Here is a 25,843-nt window from a genome sequence, read left to right on the forward strand (position 1 = left end):
TGCTGTGGATTCTCCACTTCATCTCATTCAACAGATTTTCATTGGGGTTTAGGTTTGGGGACCAGAATGGGTATGTTTGATTATGTGCCTATTTTTGCTTGGACTCTTTTTGCATCAATGTTCTGCTGGAGGATCTATAGACATTCCATTATGTTATGCATCCAAAGTTTTCTCTGGACTTCATAATTTCTCCCATTTTTATAAAGGGTGCCAATAATTCTGGAGCTGACTAGTCATAAAAAAAAGAAAAGAAAAAATAATCAAAAGGCTAATCTCTTAATTAAAGTGTTATAAGCTCTCTATAATCAATGAGTTGTAATTGTGTAATATGATCCATGGAAGATAGTGGGTGGTTGTGTAGTAACATTAAACGCTTTCATGTGTATCTTCTTGTGTGTAATACATACTCATCAAAAACAGATGACGAATTGCAGTGTTTCACGAGCTTCTAAACACTGGTCTGGCCTCTGAAATCTGGTCAATCCTCACTTCTGTGCCATCGATCATGTTGTTCTGTGCTTCAGTTTTGATTTCTTGTCTGTCCATTGTTATATGTGATTTGTCTTATGTTGTGTTTTTAACGTGTTGCTCATTTATGATGCCATTTTCCTTTGACCAGTCTTCAGTCGTATCTGCAAAGAGACGGCATGTCTCAAAGCTTTCAGTGCAGCCAAATAGGAGGCATGTTTGCTAGCTGGTTGGAGATTCATATGAACTGATTAAACAAGTATGACTTCTGCTCGGTTGTAATTAAAGCCTGTCACTGCCTTGACTCTTTGCAGATAAGATGAAAGATGGATGCTTTAGTATCTATACTCATTTGAGAGCTGCATATAAAAACTGTACTAAATCGTGGTTACAACACTCTTAACCATGTTATTTCTGTCCACTGTTCTTTATTTATTTATTTTTGCCCATTTGGTACTTGCTAGACCTCTCCCATCCCTCCTCCCACCCCATCGCAACTATTGCCACAGATGGTGCTGCAGGTGCAAATGCCCCTGGTAATGCCACCCTAGTCAATGGTAGGTTGAGAAGACCTCTGTCGGTCTTTTATGGCTTCATCCTTCTATTTGTCTCCTCCTTTTTTTCCTCCTACTTCTTTTGCAGACAGTCATCCTGCTGCATGCCACCCTGAGTTTGTGAACTCCTTTTCTTCCTTCTTTATAACACTATTTTTTTTTTTTGTGTGTTATAATAGATATCTGAATACAACTTTTACAGAGGAAGTGGTACTCTAAAGCTGAAACCGAATCAGATAGATGAGGCGACTCGGCTGCAGGCTTGTTAGGCGGTACTTAGATTAAGTCGTTTTTTATTTTCTTTCTTTACAGAAAATTCAGGTTTGTTGAAAGACAGTTGACAAGTGTTGGCCCGACATGGCCAGAGCTTGATGGAAGCATTCAATCAAAATAGAGATTTCATGTTCTCAGAAATATTGTGCATTCATCTGTATCAATCACTTAAAAGATACAATACTTTGTCAGTAATCAAGCCTCACTTTTACTGTCCACTAAATTTTTTACATCAGTGTTCACCTGCCCTTACCTACTACCAGGCTCTCACTGAACAGAAAATGCTGAGTCATCCTTGCTGCAATGCTGATGAGATAAAGGACTATCTCCTTCTTAGCCTTCTATCTGTACACTTACCTTTGCCCCAAAACCCCCAATTCAAATAATAAAATCCACAAGGAAAAAAGTTTTATACTGCTGGTCATGACGTCACCCCACCGGTGACGGCCAGCGTCCAATTTTTGACCGATTACACACATTATTTCAGAGCGTAAACACTCGGGCACGTTCCCAAAGCGTTTTGATGCAGCATCTCAATCTTTCAGGGAACCAGGGTTACATACGTAACCTAGAGACGTTCTTATGATTGCCTGATATTTAGATTTGAATTACTTTTTTCTTAGAGAAGTGGTGAATACAAGTAACAGGATTTTATCATAATAACTTTATGAACAAGTTGTCATTATAGTAAATGCTGAATTGTAAAAATATCACGTGTAATAATATGATAGATCAATGTCATATCTTCCGACCCCATTCTGCAGTGTTATTCAGACAGGGATTTTATCTGCTTCAAGTATTAGTTGTCCATGAGCATTGAAAGGTTTAATCTGCAGCGAAAAAAAAATGGCTTTTTGTACAAGTTTTAAAGGATAAATAGGTCAGGATTTTACAACAGAATTTTAGTTTGTGCAATAAATAAAAAAAAAACCTGTAATATAAATTGAAAGAACAATGCAGATAATTAGTAAACTGAAATATTTTGTTTATTTTGGTTGTGTTTATGATGTAAAATTAAAGTTTCTACTGAACAACAGTATACAAAATAAGTGGTTACAAAATTAAACTAAACAATTGTTACTTTTGGCAACACAAACAAACCAGTTATCACAGTACTAATAACTAATCCCTTACAAACTATACTGGTAACTCCATACTATCCAGTTGTCATTTCCAGCATGTTCTATGTTCTACAATGTTCTACAACATTTCTCCAAACTGGAACCTTTGGAATTAATTAATACTTTTAATACTTTGTTTGCATTTAACATAGAAATATAATTTTTAGCTATATGTCACAAAAATAAAAATGTATTTATTATTTAATTACACTTGCTACAAATTTCATTATGCTTACTGTGCATGATGGGTAGAAGTACTGTATCTGAAATTAAACATATTATTGCTTTTAGTGAATGAATGCATTGTGATGGTTTATAAAATGGCTGTTATAGTTAGTGAATAGAATAGATGACTAACGTTGAGACACCTTCATACAAGATTAGAACTGAACAAGTCAACTGGATAAAGCAAAACTAGACACAGGGTTGTCAGTACTTAAGAATAAATTGTTTGGTTTGTACACTTTTACTTTCTCCTTCCGTTCCTGAACATCTTTAGTGTTTAGTCTCCCTCCATCTGTGGTGTTGCATGCCCATCCTCTTGTTCATCTCTCTCTCTCTCTCTCTCTCTCTCTCTCTCTCTCTCTCTCTCTCTCTCTCTCTCTCTCTCTCTCTCTCTCTCTCTCTCGCTCTCTCACACTCTCTTCCTCTCCTTCTTCCTCTCTGCATGTCCTTTGTGGTTGTGTACTGTTGCTCTGTCCCCCATAATTGTAATGTTTGTGTGTTATATGTCCATGAAATATTATTATAGCTGTTTCTGGGCAGTTGATGTGTTAAACTCTTGGTCATAATGGAACATTGTTAGAACTGTCAAAAAGCTCTGCTTTTAGGACAAAATTGATAATATCATGTGGCTAAAAAGACAAAAAACCTAAACCTAAATCTAATGCTAAACCTTGAAGCATTAGAACTGTAAGTTACTACACCTTTGAAGCCACTGAAAATTTGAGTTACATTATATTCACACATCTTTAAATTAATGAATATGAAATTGGTTTACCCTTTTCACAGACACAGAGCCAGTTGGAATAACTTACTAGAAATATAGAAAAAGAAGTGCATGGGAAGGAAAGAAAGGGATCATGATCCAAAACCAAATCATTACTTAATGAAGGGAAAAACTAAAGGCAGAAAGCTCTACCAAAAGCAGCGACAGACACTGGATGCAATAAAGACCTGGAACAGCATCTAAGGCAGTCACTGACTGTTTATAAATCGCCAACCTCTTATTATTATATAGAATTATTTTAAATAGTTATTTATTTTTAATAATTTAACAATTCTTTTAACTTAGTTTATCTGTCGAATTACATTTAAACCTATGAAAATGGAGGAGCTACAGTAGGTAATAAATTAAACCTAAATAAATGTAATTCAATAATATCTTGATTGCTACATTTCAAACTAATTGTAGTGATGTACAAAAATAGTGTCGCTGTCCAAAAACCTATGAGGCACACTGTATATTGAACTGCTAGTTGATGTTGCCAGATTAGTATATCTAATACCGTGGAGCTAACCAATGTTTTATAGCCATTTCAGAGTCTAATTTGTGTCTGAACTGCCACTCATTGCTAAGCTGCACTATTTAGTATACATTAACTAATAGTTTAACTAATGTCACTCTAGTAGACAAAATTAGAGGATTGGCCTCCTCACCCTGAGTGCATGTGAAATAATGTAATCGTTGAGTCCTAACAATGTGGATTTGACTGGATTTAATCTCCCATTTGCTGGTATCAAACCAGTTTGAGTTGCCAGACTACGTTGTATTTATTGATCTACAGTAGAAATAATAAACTGGCATCTCAGTATATTACTTAGCTATTGGTTTTATTCTAAACATGTAGCTGCCCAAATTATTCTGCCTCAGCCATTTAATTTTATTTTGTGACGATCATTTCTTCTGTTTGGTTAACAGTATTTTATCAGTTGAAACTAATTTATCAGTTCATTATTTTACTATAAGCAGTGTAGGTCAATATGTACAGTAGATCATTTTAGCCAGTGAAATAGGGTCTACAACATGTAGGAGACTAAATGTAGCATTTTACTTGATTTGAATTGGTTTTGGATCAATGGCTCCATGTCGGTGGAAAAGTACTATAAATCAAACGAGCACCAAAGTAAAGCAAAATATTCAGTGCTTTTCCTTTTGGGGCATTGGATATTTTTAAAAGCTCATTTGAAATGGCAGATGGCAGAACCTTCATGCAACAATCCCCACACTGTACTTCAATACATCATAATGATACAACTGTGTGTTATGTATGTTACTGTCACTGAGATGTTGACGAAATGTTCATCTTCTGTCTTCCTGTTTTATTTTGATTTCACTGTTGCGTCCCTGTGGTGGATGTTTTTATTGTCTGCTCTCTGTTATTTTTGTTCCGTGTCTCGTATGTCTCCATCGTAGGTAAAATGCAGGATGGAAATATGGAGAACAACCAGACCAAAGGTAACCTACTTTCACTTTGAGCTCTCACAGCTGGTTTATTTCCTTTCTCTTATTCCAACCCACTGTCACTGTTGGTGCTGCCTATTAATTAGACGTGTATTTTCAGTGTTGTCGCTACTCATTCTATCTGTCAGGATCTGTCAGTGTGCCAGGATCACTTGATCTTGATGATCAGGCGTTTTTTGTTTCGTCCTGTCTGAACCTGGATTTATTGTAGAACTTGTCTGTAGTTTGAAGATGTGCAGGACTTGTTTTGTGGTTTTGAGACGATGGGGAAAGTTGCCAATGTTGTGGAAATACTATCCTTCTGAATAAAAGCTGAATCAATATGCGGTGATATATCTTAACATTTAAGCCAGGTGTCTAACGGACTGGTAAAAAACAATGAAATATGTTTATATAAGAACAAAGTAGAGTTATGCAAATGATGATAAAGTTTATGCTTATGTAAACATCTTTATAATTGCCATCAAGGCATATTATATTTACATTTAGTTATTTTGCAGAAGCTTGTTTCCAAAGTAAAGTTTAGAAACAAAATTGTAATATATATATATATATATATATATATATATATATATATATATATATATATATATATATATATATATATATATATTTATATATATATATATATATATATATAAACACTTTTACCTTTATATATTCTATAAACTTTGTTTGGTATCAGAATTTATTTTCGGCTTCACAATACGGATACCAATGGCAGTTCATATATCAGGCCTAAGTTAGCATTTCCTTGCTTAGAAAAGCTTGTTCCTAAATCTCAAACAGACATTCTTCTGATATTATTTAGAAAAAATATGTCAATACAGTAGTAGTTCCAAATTTCAGACACCCAGCATGTCTTAACTGTTAAATACTTTTTAAGTAATAAAATGTGTGCTTTAGATTTTTAATTAGTGTTTCATGAAGTAAAATCTTTTTGAAGTATACCACTGTGCCAGCGGTGCATGAGTGGAGGGCTGAGCCGGACGAAACGATAGATAAGAAACAGCACACTGATTAGTCTCATCAGCTGCAGGTGTTTCTCACCGCTCGTTCCGTCCGGCTCCGCCTTCCACTCGGGCACCGCTGGCACAGCCACTTAAAGTGATATTGGTTCATTAGAAGGACATATTCCAAATTATTAGACAGTCATAGGAGCATATTGTGCAGATCATACTGAAAACAAGGTTAGCCTAGGCAGCTCATACATACTTTTCTTTCAAGTTTCATGTCTGGTTTTTCTAAACCTGCAACACAATTTTTTTTTATATTGCTGTGCTTCTTAAAGTGATGCTTTACAATGGCATATGCCATCAGAGGTAAATATACTGTACACATTTGTGTTTACCACAGGTAAAAGCAACGTAATATTTACCTCAACGAGTTGACACACTATATGGCCAAAAGTCTGTGGACAGCTGATGATCAAATCTAGGTATTCTAAAGGTTGTTGCCTTAAAATTGGAAGCACATAACTGATAATTTTATATCCTGTAGTATTTAGATTTTACTTCAGCTGAGCTATGAGCCCATGCCCAACCAACATTTAACTTGGCAATGCACAAGTGAAGTCCGTGAAAACATGGTTTGACAAGGTTTATGTAGAACTAAACCAGTGGCCTGCACAGAGTCTCAAACTGAACGCAATTAGGTATGTTTCCCATAAGAATGGAGGTATTATTATAGTATTATCTTGAATAGGACATTTGACTAGCAAATATGGGTGTGATGGTCAGGTCCACAAATCTTTGGCGATATAGTGCATCATAATTAAGTTTAAAGATCATATAAATTTTCTTCTACTTTCAGAGTATTAGTAAGAGAGGACCTGGTAACTAATATCCTGTTTAACTTGAGTATTGACTGGCATCCAATTTAGTGTGTTTTTAGATATACATTTCTATACTCAACTGAAATCACTTAATAAACAAACTTTTATTTTTTAATTTCTTCAAGATGTTTAATCTAAATTTAAGCTGTCAATGTCAAGTTGTTTATGGAGTTGTTTCTTGTGTTACCAGGGATGTAGCTCATATGAACATTATGCTTATATGGACATGCTTCTAATGAAATGGTTTGGCAACAAAACATATAAACGCAGTGTCAGCTACGACATGTTTGCTGTCTGTGTTTGTGCATTTGTGGCAAATAAAAAAAAATAAATATGTGCATTTATGTTTGTATCGATTTAAAAAAATCTTCTTGGTAAGATTGATTCCATCTGAGATCTTTTCCTCATAGCTACAGTACAGTGCAAAACTGGTGCAAAAAAAAGAAGCAGACATCAGACACAAAACATGCCTTGACTGAGACCACAGGGGGAAAATTGGGTACTTTTTTTCTCTTGAACTGTTATTTTAATTTGCATATAAATAATATTGTCATTTAAAATTAAATCTTCAGTTTTTTATAATTTAATTGATTTAGCAAATGAATTAAAGAAAAATTATTTCAGCTGTTGCCATGTGTTCTGTTTTTATTATTTAAGTTTTTGTCCAAAAAAAAAAAAAAAACAGGCATATATATCTGAATTATGGTCTATATTAATTGTTTAAGTCTGGTTTATACTGTCTGTGACTGGCTGCACTATGCCACACGCTGGTTATGATATGGGAAGCTGTGACTCAGCGGTTCTAAGATTGTTCTGACCTTCGCAGTGATGTTTCGTCCTTTCTGATTATTACAGTGAAGAAGCAGGATGGAGCAGCAGCGATGGAGATGCAGCCACTGAAAAGTGCCGAAGGCGAAGAAGCCGATGACAAGGAGAAAAAAAAATCCAATGTGTCCAAAAAAGAGAAGTCTGTGCTACAGGGCAAGCTGACAAAGCTGGCTGTGCAGATCGGCAAAGCAGGTGCCTTTTACATTTTACAGATAGGAAGAAATCGGTTGCTTACTTTTTTTCGACCTGTCTAATTGAAGTGTTTAGATTTTACCAGCTGTTACTTATTGTAACATAAACCAGGTATATTTTAAAGAAGATAGTTTGAGTAAACCCTTCTTAAAAAATTAAGCTATCAATAGTTTTTTAATATTCTATAGATTTTTATCAATAAATAGTTGCAACTTTATATTCTTTATTCAAATACACAAAGAGAGATTGTGTTAGATTGTGTTCACAGCACAATGTACTGATTTATACGCGCAGGTTTGTTGATGTCTGCCATCACGGTCATCATCCTGGTGCTCTACTTTGCCATTGACAACTTCGTGCTTCAGAAGAGGCCCTGGCTCCCAGAGTGCACTCCGATTTACATTCAGTACTTTGTGAAATTCTTCATCATTGGTGTCACTGTGCTGGTCGTGGCTGTTCCCGAAGGACTGCCACTGGCTGTCACTATCTCCTTGGCTTACTCTGTCAAGGTATAACATACACTTGTTTAGAGATTTCCCCTCTTTTTCTTTGGTTTATATGGGAATTTTACAGTTTGGTAGGCAATGTTTCTAATTTACCATTTTACACTGCATGTGTAAAGAGGCACTATTATGCCTTTGTTCTGTGAATTTTAAATGATGTGCCCTTGCATATTTCGTAGAAAATGATGAAGGATAATAATTTGGTACGCCATCTGGATGCCTGTGAGACTATGGGCAATGCCACTGCGATCTGCTCAGATAAGACAGGCACTTTGACTACTAACAGGATGACAGCGGTGCAGCTGTACACTGGCGATGTTCATTATAAAATCATCCCGGATGGGAATTCACTCCCTGCAAAAACTATTGACTATCTGGTCAATGCCATATCCATCAACAGTGCTTATACTTCGAAAATTCTGGTAAGATACAAGTCTGTTCTTCTTCCTGTAAAAGGGCTTGAAAGAAACCAAAATCATGTTCAAAATATAATAATAAATGAATAATACATTGATTTGGCAGTAAGACAAAAAATGTAAATAAGGCAAATATACACACACACACACACACACACACACACACACACACACACACACACACACACACATAATATATATATATATATATATATATATATATATATATATATATATATATATATATATATATATATATATATATATATATATATATATAATTTTTTTTTTTTTTTTTTTTTTTTTTTTATCTGGAAATCACATTACACATCTGGATACACATTGGAAATCTTCTACCGCTTGTGTATTACAGTCCATTTCTTATGCCACATGACCTGCATTTGCATACTCAGACATGGCTGGCTGTTGTATCGTATGCTGTAATTACACTTACTTTTCAACTGTTCAACAATAATCCATATTTTCAAGAAAGATCAGTTAATTTTAATTAGTTAAATTTAATTAATTTTATTCAACCATTGCTTGCTGACAAAACCTAGAGATGCTCAGTTTCTGAGAAAAGCTGCTGAATGCAGAATAAATATTAAGAGCTGGTAAGGGAACAGGGTAGACAGTAAGGGTTTGTTGACAGTTCGTCACCATAGTTATGATGCGTTTCTGAAAGAATGACGCAGTTAGTGGTAATGTGTTGTGCGATTTACACAAAAGTCATTAACATTTGAGACACTCCCACTTCCATCTAAAAAACTTGACAGCGGATTAGTGAATCATAATAAAAATTATAATAAAGGTCCCCTTGTGGTCTAGTGGTTAAGATGCAGCGCTCTCACCGCTGCGACCCGGGTTCGATCCCCGGTCCAAATAAACTTTCTTTTCGGCTTCTCCCGTTAGGGGTCGCCACAGCGGATCCTCCGCACGTTTGATTTGGCACATGTTTTATGCTGGATGCCCTTCCTAACGCAACCCTCCCCAATTTATCCGGGCTTGGGACCGGCACTAAGAGTGGCTGGGGATGGTTCCCTGACCGGGAATCGAACCCGGGTCGCAGCGGTGGGAGCGCTGCATCTTAACCACTAGACCACCAGGGGACCGGTCCAAATATCCAGCGTAAAACCCCTGGATGCCCTTCCTAACGCAACCCTCCCCATTTATCCAGGCTTGGGACCGGCACTAAGAGTGGCTGGGGTTGGTTTCCTGACCGGGGATCGAACCTGTTCATTTTAGTTAATTTTTTATGATGTTTGAGGCAAGATTTTCTGAGAGAGTTGAACGGTTGTCATCCAAAGGCATCTGATTTGTCTTGAATGGTAGTCTAGTTGGTGTATTAACATGGATGCATGTTCTCAGTCTGAGGTAGCGGCATTTCTGAACCTACTCTGAAACTTTCTGTTACAGAAGCCTATATTAATACATAAATTGACAGATACACAGACAAAAAAATGCCCTATAGAGAGCTTTATTGTTCATTCTTATATTTGTGTTAACAATTTTACACTGCCAAATTTCTTTCAAGATATAGCAGCAACTTTTATAATATAGTGTATTATTGTGTATATAGTGTAAAACTCTGAATAGGTGGTGAACAGTTCCTGTGTAAAAAAAATAAAAATTATATCAACAAAATCAATAATCAAATTATAGGGACCCTTTTTTAGGATATATATATATATATATATATATATATATATATATATATATATATATATATATATATATATATATATATATATATATATATATATATTTATTTTAATGTACATATCTCATACTCTCTGGCCTAAATAGAGCTGACCTAGCAGTTATACATTTCTTAGCTGGACTGCAGCAGGGTATTTAATACTGTCTTAATAGGGCAAAACTAATTTCTACAGGCACAAACACTGGCTCTTAAATGAAATGGATAATTTGAACCACTGTCCCTCATGTTGTAAATTAAGATGCACATTAATTAATCCCTCTTAGAGTCGCTTTTGAGAAAAAAAAAATAAAATCAATATGAATGTGTTTTAAATTGGAAAATGCTTTTGGCAACAAAAAAAAAAGAAAGAAATGTAGAAATGGTTGAAACTTACAGTTACAACTTAGACATACAGGAAGGATTTTTAGCATGAAAAATGGCCTGCACATGACAGCCCTCACACGAAACAGTGCTAATTGGAATGATTGCTTTCTAGCCATCTGCTTTGCAATTTAGACTTGCATATTTTGACATGGGAGAATGTGGAATGTTAGAGCACAGGGTTTTTTTTTAGTTATATTTACCAGTCTCATGTTTCAGATTTAGCATTTTGTCTTTTGCGTTTTGTTTTTTTGAACTTTGTGAGATTGGTTTATTAAAAGAGATGTGACACTGCTTGTTCTACAATTCTGGGCAAAAAATAAATAAAAGTCCAAATATTAATCTTTTGCTGGTCTTCACAACAATTAATTATCCAGGAAATTAGAAAGAATAAGAAAAAGAAATACTGTAGATCTCTGTCGTGCTCTGTTTGTTCTGGTTGCATTTATGAGCTTGTTATCAGACCCTTGATGGGTAGCATCAGGTGTGACAGATAAACACATAATGACTAATCTTTAAATGAAATAACACACCAAGATATTTTTGGAAAATTTTGCACACAGAACTTTTTGTTTGTTTGTTCATTTTCTTAATCATTATCATGATTTTATGTTTGTGTAAATAAAGCCATTATACTGTAAGTGAAATACCCTGTTTCTAGATTTTCCCCAAACACTTAATTGCAGCAAAAGTAAATGAGCAAATGGTGGCACAGGACCTCTCAGGAGTTCATTTGTTTAACAATAAGTGCTTAATATTTGCTGTTTCGGGCTTGGCCTATTTTTCTGTTGCCCAAGAGTGTCTCTAATGATTAGTTGTGTGTTCTTTCTTAATTTATCTTTCTGTGTGTAAGAGTGTATCAACCGCTGATACATAATTACAGTTGTATTACAGAATACATTTTAACCTTTTTTTAAAAAAAAGACATTAAATGCAATAATGTGATTTTCTATACCTTGTGCCTTATATCTTATTCCCTTGGCTTGAGACAGTATAGAAGCTGGAAAGCATATCTTTCAGAATCGCCCTTGCAGCTCGACTTACATAACACATCTCTCTGGTGAGAAACAGAAAGCTTTGAAAAACCACACACGAGGAATACTTTGATATTTATATCATTTCAACTACATGCTTAATTCGTCCTGCAGTCAGCAAAAGATTTCTGGCTTCCTCCATGAAGAGATTCCCTCTTAAATGTTTTAATGTGACATTATGTAACGAGTACATGATCTGCTCTTCAGCCAGCAGCCAGTGTTCCTTTTATACACTATTTGCAGTCTGCAATTTTAATGCAAAACTAAGAGGTGTGTCTGTGCTAATAAATAAAACAATCTAGTTCATACCTACTACTGACACTGACCCTGAAGGCTGATTCAGGATAATAAATAGTTTCATCAGCAGCAGTATATGCTATAACCATTTCAATCATCTATTAGTCCAACACTGATCACTCATCCTTTTCTCCATACTTTCTGCACACATCTTTCCAACCATTCTAATTTGCCAATTATTATTGGTGTTGACATTAATGCAATTATTAACCCTAGGAACAGAGAATCATTAAAAAATTTTTATCAGAATTGTAACAGATTAATGTTTAGCTAATTAGATAGCAGATACCGCTAGAAAATTAAAGTGAACATAGAAAAACAATCTGGAAAATCGGTAGCTTTTATCATTAAATGGAAAAAAACCAACAACAAAAACAAAACACCATCCAGGTAATCAAGAACTTAGCAACTGACCATACAAGTCTATACAATCCCTCACAGATCAGGGGGGTCCAGTCTTATCCACAAAGGGCCAGTGTGTCTACCAGCTTGCATTCCATTCCATTCCTTATTCAACCTGTTTAATCTGTTCAATCTTGGCCTTTAACTGACTAGCAGGTGTGGCTCCTCCTGTTTGGAATGGAAATCTCTAACCACACTGGCTCTTTGCAGATTGGATTGGACCCACTTTCACAGATGAAGTTAATTCTCTGTATTTTATAGACCTTCACTCTATATCAGTTTTTTTTTGTTTGTTTTTTGTTTGGCAAATAATTTCCTTGCTGTCTATTGTTATTTACATATATAATTTGAAAGGCGTGCAGATAACTGAGTAATGCAATGCATTCCTGTCTGTATTACAGTTCAGGTGCATAGTTAAACAGACTTCCTGGCAGTGACTGTCTTGCCATGCTACTATTTCAGCTTGCAACTGTCAAGTCATTAATGTATCATTTTAACCAATAAGCTACTGTTGCCACTTAATATGTAAATAGATTCACATTAATACTGGGAATTCAGTTGAAGCATGCAGCGGCCTTTTGCAATTGGAGATGCAAAAGGAGTGCAAGAGACTGGTCTCATGCACATTGATACTCTGACCTGTAGTGAGAAGTGGATGCACTAAACTTCCTGGTCTGTTAAGCTTCAGTTGTCCTAGCCAGTAACCTCTGTCTAGAAAGATCAACTGAAACCCTAGTGTCACTTTGACATCACCCAATAAATTTTTGATTGTAGACTAGGTGTATCTGTGCAGACACCTTGTTTTTTTGTTTGTTTGGTTTTTTTGTTTTTTAAATAGAGTAGTCCTTGGGGCAAAATTTGCATCAGAATGAGCAAAATATTCAATGACCATGCTTTTTAGCGGATATCAGTTATGTGCTTATTGTTAAGTGCTTTTGATTGATATTGTCTTTGGAATTGTGGAGAAAATTCTGTAGAGAAAAGTCTGTAGAGAAAAGTATGTGGAGAAAAGTCTGTAAAGCAAACTCTGTGTAGAAAAGTCTGTAAAGCAAAGTCTGTGGAGTAAAGTCTGAAGAAAAAGTCTGTGGAAAAAAGTCTGTAAAGCAAAGTCTGTGGAGTAAAGTCTGAAGAAAAAGTCTGTGGAAAAAAGTCTGTAAAGCAAAGTCTGTGGAGAAAAGTCTAAAGAAAAAGTCTGTGGAGAAAAGTCTAAAGAAAAAGTCTGTGGAGAAAATTCTGTAGAGAAAAGTCTATGGAGAAAATTCTGTAGAGAAAAGTCTATGGAGAGAGTAGTCATCTGGGTTTCCAAAGAATTTCCTGGTTTGTTAAGTTATTATATTATTTTGGCTGTTCAGAAGACACAGTATTCACCTACAGGACCATAGTTCAACATTGTTTTGTTTTTGCCTGGCAAACATTTGCTCCTATTTGATATTAGACATATAACAACCTAAATATGGCAAAACCGACTGAAAATATATTGACATATAATATGTCACAAAGAGAATCTTCTATATTGACTGATTGTCAATGTTACTTTTTGATTGTTGATCCTATTTCTTGATCTCAAATATTACATTTTAGTCAACTTTTGTAGTCACAATTTAATAAAAATAAAAATAAAAACAACAACAACATCTTAGTAACTGAAGGATTGAGAGTTTAAATTCTAGGTCAGGGCCAATGTTGGACTTTTAAATCTCCATTGCTCAGAGCTCATTTAATTATGTTTCAGTTACATGCGGCTTTGAGTAAAATGCCTATCAAGTGAATAAATTTTCTTTAACCAGGGTAAGGTGGATTGTTATATTAGTTGGGTACCACTGGTATTATATTTCATTTAAAGGTCATCAAGTATAAGCTTTCCTGTTTTTGCTTAGTCCAGCTCAACAGAGATGTAGTGTGTTGTGCAAATTAGAGTATTTTTTGCTGCTCAAATAAATGCTAATTGTTTGTATTTTTCACTATATTGTAAACACTGGCCAAGTCTTGGTCTTCGTCCAAACAAATGTACTGAATAGTTATCCTGCATAATAGTTGGCATGAACACGAAAATGGAATGAATTGGATTTGATGTTCTGCACATAAATTCATGAAGTGCAATGAGTGCACAGACAGAAATAATTTGATAGAAATAGCCAGCCTGCACTGCCAAGTGCAAAAGTGCACGGATTCCAAAAGCGCTTCTTTTCACACTAAACCTTGTGTCAAGGTGAAATCTCTTACTGTGTCACCTGGAAATCTGTCTTATATGTTTGGGCAAACTTGCTCAGTCCGGCTGCAGCAGCACTATGTGGCCTGAGATTTTAGCCAACAATCGCTCTCAGGTTCCTTATGCTCAGGGATTCTCATTCAAGCAAGTCGGGAGTTGGCGAAATTGCTTGTTTCTGTCCCTTCGAGTGCTGGTGATGGGGTGATAATCAAAGAGGTGCCTTGAAAATGACCTTATTGGGGAGAGCAGCACTGGAAAAGAGGAAGTAATGCTGCCAATTTTCGCTCCGCCATATGCCAAGGCTCGCAGGAGTGTATGATGCCCGGGGTGAGGACAGACGTTCAGCCAGGCACTGCATGCCAGATCCGATCTCTTCTAAGTATCCACACCTTCCTGTGGGAGCCAATAGGGCTCTTGTGATCAAACAACAGGCTATTCAGTCTAACCAGTTCTAATTTAAATGCGTTTGTAGAAGCTCTTGTTTTCTCTTTCTTTGTCTCTAGGGTCTTACTATGTAATTATCGGTTTGTGCTTCTTAGATGAGGCTGCACTGCTAGTGAAACAGAATCACTAAGAAGTATTTGCAATTCTGTGACCTTGTGAATTGTCCTTGCTGCTGTTTTAGCAGTTGTTTATCAATGTCCATATATTGGGCTAAATTATTTTGGGTTAAAGTTATCTTAAGCTAATGTTTAGGTACCATATTGTAATCATTCCTTTTTTCTTTCGCCAAACATTTCAGTACAGTCAACCTACAAAATGGTTTCAGTGTAAATTCTTCCATAATCCATATAACTATCTTTTTCTGCCTGATTGTCACTGTATCTATATTTAAAGTAGCTGAATGTATTTGAAGTCTAAAAAAAAATTTATGTGTTTGCAGTTGTGTGAGTGTTTGAATTTTTAAGGGGCATACATATGGATTTATTGTACACATGTACTCAAACTGTCAATCAAATGCTTCTGGTATATGTACATTTAAAATATTTTTATATTCTACACATGCAGTAAGCTTAAGTGAATTACGTTTTGACCATTTTTTTTTTTTAAACACATGTCCTTGTGTTTTGGCAAGCTTATTTTTAATGGTTTGGTCAGCAGGAAACTTTATTATGGATCTGATATTCAATACTGTTTTATAGTTGGCTTTTTATTTTTTAGCCCCCAGATAAGGAGGGAGGTCTGCCCAAACAGGTGGGCAACAAAACCGAGTGTGGCCTGCTGGGACTTGTTCTGGAGCTGAAGCGAGATTACCAAACTATTCGAAACCAGATCCCTGAAGAGAAGCTGTATAAAGTCTACACATTCAATTCGGTCAGGAAGTCCATGAGTACTGTCATTAAACTTCCAGATGGGAGCTTCAGGATGTACAGCAAAGGAGCATCTGAGATTATCCTTAAAAAGCAAGTTAATCCTGGGTTTATTTATTTATTATAATTTACATTTTTAACAGAATTTATTATTAGAATTATTTAACGGCTGTTTTGCCAAGAAATCCTTTTGATTTCCAAAAGGAATTACAAAGTATATCATACTTGTTAGTAAAAAAAATATTTAACTACCAAAGCCCTTTAGATATTTTATTCTGACGTGTGTATTTTTGTAAATAGAGTTTTGGAGATTACAGAGCAGAAATGCACAAGATACAAAACAATTACAAAGTTTTCTCTAATGGACAAGGGTAAAATACTTATTATTCAATATTGCTCATTCTATAGGTGCAGTCGTATTGTAAACGAATCGGGTGAGCCCCGGCTTTTCCGACCTCGAGACCGAGATGAGATGGTAAAGAAAGTGATTGAGCCCATGGCTTGCGATGGTCTCAGGACCATCTGTGTGGCTTACCGAGACTTTAGCGCTGATCCTGAGCCAAGCTGGGAAGACGAAAACAACATTCTAACTGACCTGACTGCAATCTGTGTGGTCGGAATTGAGGACCCTGTCCGGCCAGAGGTGAGTTCTTGGTGTAATGTGATGGCATTTTATTCACATTTTTTCTTTATAAATGATTGGTTATATTACATTACAGTACTTGGGTTTTGAGAGTTAGGTAATTAAAGGTTGAATATCATATCGTTTTACACCATATTGATTAACCTTGGCCAGAGCCTGGTGTTGCTGCATGTGTGTTTCTGTTTGTCCCACAGAAGCATAAGGGTTTACATTTTCATTGACATAGATTACCCACTTTCAGGTAATTAATATCTCTGAAGGTCTGTGTCTGTAATTAAACCTGTGAATATCAACACAACCAAACCATAGCCTGAAACCATCACAGTCTAAAACAACTCAGCAAGCGTTAAATCTAATCCCGATTATTGTCCATAAACCTTCATTTACATGATGGTTGAATAAAGTGAAGGATTAAGCAACAAAAATGACATTGTCAAGTCGCACAATTTACTTTCAATGGCATTCAATGCAATAGGCAACACTTTTGCACAATCTTTCTTAAGGGAAGTGGTAACTTTGTACTAAGGTGTTCGGTTTAGGTGTTGGGCTTCTTATTAGAAGGTTATAAGTTTAAATCTCAGTGCCACTAAGTACCAAAACAATGCCATAAATGTAAATGCACACACCCTTCACTTGTTAAACCGATGCTATTACTTTACTTACAGCATTATATGATATTCTATTTTTTGATGCAATAACATTTATCTTGCCTAAATAACAGTTTAAAAAAAAACAACAGTTGGTGGTTCTTAACAAAACTATTACTACTAAAAACTATAGCAACAGCTAAAAACATTTTTAATTTCATACAGATTCATGAACAATGCTAACTAATAAATAATAAGTATGGTTTAATTGCTGTTGTCTTCAGGGTATCTCCTATTAACTAATAAACCTTCAGATACTTGAGAATCTGTAAACAAATCCATCCATTTGAGTTAAAGGTCTAATGTTACCTGTCACCCTCCTCTTCCACTGTTCATTATTGATGATGCTCTTCCTCTTCCATCTGCCCCAAATAAGTGGACCAAACATCAATAAAAATGTTCCTGGCAGTAAGGCTAATTCGCTTACATACAAATGGCCCAACAAAGAATACATTTTATAGGTATTTTATATCGAATTGTTTATATACTGACATTTTCCTACTTTCATGTCCAAAGGTGCCCGAAGCTATACGTAAGTGTCAGCGCGCTGGCATCACGGTGCGAATGGTGACTGGTGACAACATCAACACTGCCAGAGCCATCGCTATCAAGTGTGGCATAATACACCCTGGAGAGGACTTCCTGTGCATCGATGGCAAAGAATTTAACAGGAGGATTCGTAATGAAAAGGGCGAGGTACTGCACATTCAGTTTTAAGCCTTTCTCACACACACACACATTTATTTTTTTTTTATATGCTATTGTTTTATTTATTTACTAGAGTATGCCTTGTACTGGTTCACATTAAATCATGCCCACACCTCCTACATACACCATACGTACAGAATAAGTAGTAACATGATAGCCAAACACTCAATTCAGATGCTGCTATATATTCATACATGTATGGAGAGTTTCCAGCTGATGCAGTCCATTAGGCTGCGCTATACTTTTTCCTTGGTACAGGAAACCCCCAGCTCTTATTGTAACCCATTTGTCTGCAACATAAAAAAGGAAGGATCCGTCAGGAAAGTGAAGCAAGGGTCCCCCATAGAGAGCCACTTATACAACAATGAAGGAACACTGGCACTGCTGCATCTAGTGGACTGTCTGGCGTTCCCTTTTAGTAAATTTAGAAAGATGAAGTCTTAATATCTAGGCCAAACCTATGATGATAACCCACCAGTTCCAGAAACTTTTACAGGGACAAACCTAACCATGCCCCAAGTAAAAACCCACGTACATTCACTCATAGAGTTTCACACATTGAAAGGACTACAGAATTGCTGCCAAAGGCTCCTTACAGAGACCTTACGATTGCCTCACATGCTGCATATGACACTAATGCCCATTACTGTAGATTTTTATCTAAGTAGGTTGCAACTTGTGCACAGGAAAGCCATAGAATGTGATCCATTATTCATGGGAATGCAGTCAGTCCTCTGAAGTTGGAGACATTGGAGAGAGTCTCTAAATATTCTGAAATCAGTGTAGAGAACTGGAAAAAAAACTAATTACTAACCCTCAATATACTAAACTGTAAAGTTTGACCAATGTTGGACCATTGGTCTATTCTTTAATTATCACACCACCTAGACCTTCCTTTAGTTTGATATCTCCAAAAAACTCCAAGGCCACAAATATGGCCATCCCACACCAGTTTGAGATTGACCACACATACAGTATAAACTTGTTTCATGGTCCCTGAGGACTAATATGAGGTGAAATGCCCTGTGCTATCCCAATGTGCAAAAGATAGCAGTCCCCACAACTCTGTCACTCACTCCTTTCTGGTCACAGTCACACAGTGTGACAAGAAATGTGTCCTCACACCGCCTTCATTTTTGGGCCCCATGCTGTCCTGTGCTAATTGAACAAACTCCAGCCAATCCACTTAAAGATTGATGGGTGGGAAAGTTTGGGACTAGCCTTTACCTTTGTTTCATGTTTCTGGCTCTCATATATATATATAATATACTTGCACATATTTTTTTTATTTGGCAGCAAAACATATGCATACACATTACTGTGAATACACCTCAACTTCACCTCTCAGTGCCTTGTCTTGAATCATGATTTGATGGATCAGGGCCCTGCTGTCTACAATCTCAACAGACCTGCCTGGGCCTCATTCCAGCTGTCAGCTGTGGATCAACTGTGGCACACTGGGAAAGAGAGGGGAGAAATGAAAAAGACTCAGTGCCAGAAATAAACCTGTCCTGTTGAGCATGTGTAAATTTAGATTTTTATTGTGTTTTCAATGACATTTTTTTTTACATTATCATATTATTCATTCAGTACACATTCAACAAATTCGAGGTGTTTATTTTGCTAATGTTCCTGATATTATCATTAGCATTACACATGTAAAGTCTGCGCTTCTAAAATATCTTTCTCTTATTTATAAAGCAATATTGAGTTATTTTTTTAGTCAACATTAATTACATAGTTTTTCTACTGTTGCGTTAGATTTGTTGCCTAATCTGTGCAGCAATATCATTAACAAAAAGTACTTCTGGTTACCATTGCTATCTTAAGACATGAAATTTCAGGTGAGTTCAGAGGACCAGACCAAACCCATGAAACACAACTAATTATAATTTAATAATCACATTGTACAGTCTGCCACAAATCAGTTTTCTAGCATCCTCTTACGAGTGTTAATCTAATTAGACCCATGCTTTTAGTATCACGTACAGACTATAATAATGACTTTAGGTTCTCTAAATTGTGCTTCATTTACACTTGCATAGATTCAAGTTGCTCTAATGGCTGTCCATTTTGTGTGTAGGTTGAACAAGAACGCATCGATAAGGTTTGGCCCAAGCTGCGAGTGTTAGCCCGGTCCTCTCCAACAGACAAACACACACTCGTTAAAGGTGAGAAAATTTGCTTTATCTGTTAATTATATTGAAAGTGCACTGTTTTCGTTTTTTTCTAGAACCCTAATACCGTAAATAATATTATCAGATAAAACAAGCTATGAAATTGTGTATTTTTGTAATAGGTGATACATTTTGAAAAAAAAAACAATGTAAATAAAGTTTATTTGAAAAAAAAATCATATAAAAAAAAATTATAAAATAATTTAGTTTTATTAAAAAAAGATTGACTGAACCTGGACTGAGCATTTTCCTATTTTACAATAAATAATATTGCCTTCATTTTCACTGAGCTCACAAAATATGTAACACTTCAATTAAATGATGTTTGCTTATTATAAACTGAATAATGAACACCTGTGCCACTGAAATAAGGTTTTAATATGTGTATGGTGATTAATCAAAATAAATTCCTCATTAAGGCTGAGTAGTACATGCCAGCATTGACAACCACTAACCACTGTACAACCTATTATTAACACTTATTATTAACATTTGTAATTTAGTTTTTGTGGAGTGTTTTTCTTTATTGTGTATGGAATAATCTTCATATCAGAAGATTATTAATGTAGCAATACATTTCAGTAGACACTGATATGATGATGATGATGACAATGATTATGATTATTATTATTATTATTATTGCTTATCCTGTAATGATGCTGCCTCTCAGGTATAATTGACAGCACGCTGGTGGAACAGAGGCAGGTCGTAGCTGTAACAGGCGATGGCACCAACGATGGACCTGCTCTGAAAAAAGCGGATGTCGGCTTTGCCATGGTATATTCCACCTCAGCCATAAACACACTCCAGCCATAGCCAGCCCAGCTGCTCAGTTCTTTTAGCCAGAAGAGGAAAATCAGGCTGCTATGCTGTAATTCCATCCTTTGAGTGTTTGCGTTCTTCTTGTGACACCCAAATTCAGGCTGCCCTCATTTCTCAGCTTACGTCACATTGACACACAGCATCACGCCATTATGTGTCCTCCAGATTAAGAAAAAGAAAAGTGCAACAGTGCCCCCTAGTGTGATATGTTGAGCTGTGGATCGCTTGGGATAATAACAGGATGAGTTTTACTTTAATGCCACAATTTTGTTGCATTTATTTTGTAATAAGATATAGTATGTATTTATGGATAAATAACTGCCACAAATGTTATCACACCAACAGACTTTGTCTAAAGGATAAGACTTTTGATCTGTGTTTCTGCCTAACAAACAAAGACACCATAATATGTTTTTACAGAAGTCCTGTTTAAATAGATGCCATATGGATGTGCTATTTTCACACTTCTATTGTTGATTCACCTTGTTTGGTTCAACAGTACATACTGTTAAGTGACCATAAAACCACATTACATTTATGGCATTTGGAAGAAGCTCTTATCCAGAGAGACTTACAACTAAACAATTGAGGGTTAAGAGCTTTGCTCAAGGACCCAGCGGTGGTTGCTTGGTGGTGCTGGGATTTGAATGACCTTCTGATCCAAGGCCTAAATGCCTTAACTGCTGAGATACCACTTCTCATTATTTCCAAGGATGAGTATGAGAAGAAATAGCTTCAACAAATAGGTGAATGCTTATAGTTGTATCTTTGCAGCAGCAGCATGAACCCACCAAGCCTTTGTAGGCATGTTTTGCAGTTGTTTAGGTCTGCATCTTTATTCGTTTGCTGTGATTACACCAAGCAGATAAACGCACAATAGGTGGATTACAACTGATTAAATGATGAAGCTGGGAAACATGAAGCAAAATTAGGCAAAAGAAGGGGTCAGAAAATGATGGGGTTGCATTTCAAAAATGTAATGTATCTCTCTTTGACATATGTGCTAATTGTAAAATGAAGTTTACTCAATATAGAAATCTCCCTATTTTAATTGCAGGGAATCGCAGGCACAGATGTGGCCAAGGAGGCCTCCGACATCATCCTGACAGATGACAACTTCTCCAGTATCGTAAAAGCAGTTATGTGGGGACGCAACGTCTATGATAGCATCTCCAAGTTTCTGCAGTTCCAGCTTACTGTGAATGTGGTGGCCGTGATCGTGGCATTTACAGGAGCTTGTATTACACAGGTTATACTAATATGCAATACACCGTAAGCTAGTACGCGTTACATATCAGTATTCCCATATTTTCATAATTACAGCATCTTTTTTTTGTGATTTAAATTTTTCCAAAATAGATGACCACTGTATATGCTACTGTTTAATACAATTTGTGAACAAACACTTAAACATTTGGCAAGAAAATTGCCCCAATTGTGTTCAATCATATATGCATTGACCAGCAGCCTGCTGTGAATCAGTACTAAAAATGTTTTGACTCTATAACATGTAAGACAATGAATCTTAGACAATGCTGTGCAATTAAAATTTTGACCTCACCAAATTAACGAAATGTTCTTAACATGGCTGCAGTGATAGAAACCATAATATTTCTGGGCCAAGGCCAGTGACCCAGTTCTAGCCCTCTATAATAAACTTTGCTGTATTTCCTTGAGGAACACTGGCCTAATAAAATCAAGGTAAATGTTATATATACCTACACCCAGTTGCAGACTATTCTATCATGTATACCTTACAAAATTGTGCTTTGCACAATTTATCACAATAATACAGTAATACAGAAAAAAAAGGATTGCATTGAATTTATATTTCAGTACATGGATTCTGTTATCAAAATTCAATAAGGGCATTTTATCTAATACTTCTTTTAACCCTGTGAAGCCTGACATATGGAATCATTTACAGAATTAACCGAAAATAATATTTTTTGGAAATTGAAGTATTTATGGGGTCTTTAAATGTGGTGGTCTAGTGGTTAGGATGCGGCGCTCTCACCGCTGCGGCCCGGGTTCGATCCCCGGTCAGGGAACCAACCCCAGCCACTCTTAGTGCCGGTCCCAATCCCGGATAAATGGGGAGGGTTGCGTTAGGAAGGATATCCAGCGTAAAAACATGTGCCAAATCAAACATGCGGAGGATCCGCTGTGGCGCCCCCTAACGGGAGAAGCCGAAAGAAAGTTTATGGGGTCTTTAAACAAAATTAAAAAAACAACAACAATTGATTACCATTTACACATTTTTACAGCCATTTTTTTTAGCATATTTAATACATTGAGCATTTATGACAATTTACTGATCACAACAATGTACATGTACTATGTATTTTATAACAAAAACAAATTATTTATTTGTTTTACTAAACAGACAAATATTAGCAAGCTACAACATTAGTTTAGATGTACAAAAATCACAAAAATTTCATTTCCAGTAGTATGGAATCAGTTGAAAATTATTCTAAGATCATTTTTAGTTAGTTTAATAAATAATAAAAACGTATTATTTATTTGTATTGTATTTTGTATTTGACATTGTGGCAGGAATAATGCAGATCGCATTATGAAATACATCTAATACATCCAATACATCTAAATGACCTTATATACCTGCTATATTTGATACACATATTTTCAACACAATTTTACTAGAACATTCTTTAAAAAATATTAATAAATTATTATTTGCTTTAAAAAAGTACCAACATTGTCAGTAACATTGATTTTACCACAATGTCCCTGCAAAAAAACTAGTCAATTTATGAAGGCAGCCATATTGGAAAAACCTGCCTGAAGCCTGCTATTGACTGGAGAGCATAGATAACTCCAATAGGGGCAAAAGACAAGTCTCAGATTGTGTTCAACAGGTTTTTCAGGGGTAGTAGTGTTGCAGGTGGTGCAGAGGTCTCAGAAACTCATGAATCAAATATGATACATTTGGCAATAAAGGGTTAATGTAATAAAAGTGGATGTATTTAAGTTTGGACAGCTCAGGTACGAACTAATTAGGTAATAATTGAATAACTAACTAAACAGTATTTGCAAAGATAAAGCAGTTGTTGAAGTTCAATGCCAGAGTTATATGATCAGATTCGCAGCAATAACAACACTAATGCAGCAGAGAGCATAACCTCCTTTCAGAAATGTCTTGTTCTTTCTTACTGTCTCACTGCCCAATAACTGTAGAGATTTTTTTGAGATAGAATTGTTCCTGTTTTTTCGGCACTGGGGTCCAAGAGATTGGCATATACAATAGTTTATAGTACATATACATTCCACAGGGTATTTAACCCAATGCTGCATTGTATCTTTGACCACATTTTGCATTTTTATGCCTTTGTATTTTTTTTTTAGGATTCTCCACTGAAAGCTGTTCAGATGTTGTGGGTGAACCTCATCATGGACACGTTTGCATCCCTGGCTCTGGCCACAGAACCTCCGACCGAATCTCTGCTCATGAGAAAACCATACGGCCGCAACAAGCCGCTTATCTCCAGCACCATGACCAAAAACATCCTGGGCCACGGCATCTACCAGCTCATCATCATTTTCACTTTGCTGTTCGTTGGTATGCCTTTTTTTTAGCAACTGTGTACATACGTTCTACTCTTGACCTGATTATTCTTTAAGGGCATGTCCCTTGTATAATGCCTCTTGAAATGTGGAGGAGGAGATCTGATGTGTTCAAGCATTACCCTGTATTTTTAATAATGTAGACCTTTTACTGCACAAAAAAATAAAAACAATTATCGTACTGATTGCATAACTAAATCTGTGTAGGCGAGAAGCTCTTTGACATCGACAATGGCAGGAACGCACCTCTGCACTCGCCTCCATCTGAACATTACACCATCATCTTCAACACTTTTGTCATGATGCAGCTCTTCAACGAGATCAACGCTCGAAAGATTCACGGCGAGAGGAATGTGTTTGATGGCATTTTCAGAAATCCCATCTTCTGCACTATTGTTCTGGGCACGCTTGGAGTTCAGGTAGTAACTACCACAAAATTACTCATAATATTCCCGTAATTTCCGGACTATTAAACGCACCCAAATATAAGCCGCACCCACTGAATTTGACAAAGATTTTTATTTTGTACATAAATAAGCCGCACCTGTCTAGGGTTACGCACCTGTCTACATTGAAACTAATAAACTTTACACAGGCTTTAATGAAAGACAGTGTCTTTTACACGGCTTGTATCTAAACAGTAACCTACCAAGAAAGTCATTGTTCACTGTCTTCCTCCTTCCTTTCACAACGATTTTCTTTTGGCATTGTCGTGCGTTTAAAAATCACCATCAGTGAAGCTTTTCTCCTGATGCCGTGCAGCTCAGAACACAGGTGAAGTGCGTTTTCATGCCCGGTTGTTTTCAGCGTGACGAAGGATTCGCATTTCCTGTAGACAGTCCGAGTGAGCGGCAGGTCAAACGCCGCGGGGTTCAAAGCGTGGGAAAAAAGTAGCGGCTTATAGTCCGGAAAATACGGTACTCATAATCTTACATTCCAGTGCTCATGTTAGTTCTCACTCTCATTGTTACTATAATCACACTCTTGATATCACCCAAATGAGGATGGGTTCCCCTTTTGAGTCTGGTTCCTCTCAAGGTTTCTTCCTCATAACATCTAAGGGAGTTTTTCCTTGCCACAGTCACCATGGCTGCTCATCAGGGATAAATACACATCATTTACCTTAACTGTTAAATTCTGTAAATATATTTTATAATATATTTTTATGCTATACAAATAAACCTGACTTGACAAAATGCAGTTTATGCTTATGTGTGTGTTACACTTGCCACAAAGGGAACTATGAAGTTATAGGACACTTCCTTTGGAGTAA

General features: G+C 36.2%; 1 protein-coding gene across 6 annotated transcripts in view; it reads left to right on the top strand.

Moving 5' to 3' along the window:
* atp2b2 (ATPase plasma membrane Ca2+ transporting 2) overlaps positions 1–25,843 on the top strand; it is a 163,323-nt gene that overhangs the window by 126,174 nt on the left and 11,306 nt on the right. For 4 of the 6 annotated variants that reach the window (XM_083533947.1, XM_083533952.1, XM_083533948.1 and 1 more), the window contains 13 exons: positions 933–1,025; positions 4,833–4,874; positions 7,570–7,734; positions 8,029–8,243; positions 8,417–8,659; positions 15,837–16,078; positions 16,394–16,628; positions 17,792–17,971; positions 20,067–20,154; positions 20,831–20,937; positions 22,040–22,231; positions 24,352–24,565; positions 24,778–24,989. In XM_083533947.1, coding sequence (XP_083390073.1) covers positions 933–1,025; positions 4,833–4,874; positions 7,570–7,734; positions 8,029–8,243; positions 8,417–8,659; positions 15,837–16,078; positions 16,394–16,628; positions 17,792–17,971; positions 20,067–20,154; positions 20,831–20,937; positions 22,040–22,231; positions 24,352–24,565; positions 24,778–24,989 — 2,228 coding nt within the window. The remainder of the gene's footprint in view (positions 1–932; positions 1,026–4,832; positions 4,875–7,569; positions 7,735–8,028; positions 8,244–8,416; positions 8,660–15,836; positions 16,079–16,393; positions 16,629–17,791; positions 17,972–20,066; positions 20,155–20,830; positions 20,938–22,039; positions 22,232–24,351; positions 24,566–24,777; positions 24,990–25,843) is intronic. The other 2 variants (XM_083533950.1, XM_083533951.1) reach the window with 1 other exon arrangement.

Source organism: Silurus aristotelis (assembly GCF_946808225.1).
Source record: "Silurus aristotelis genome assembly, chromosome: 28".
Classification (NCBI taxonomy): domain Eukaryota; kingdom Metazoa; phylum Chordata; class Actinopteri; order Siluriformes; family Siluridae; genus Silurus; species Silurus aristotelis.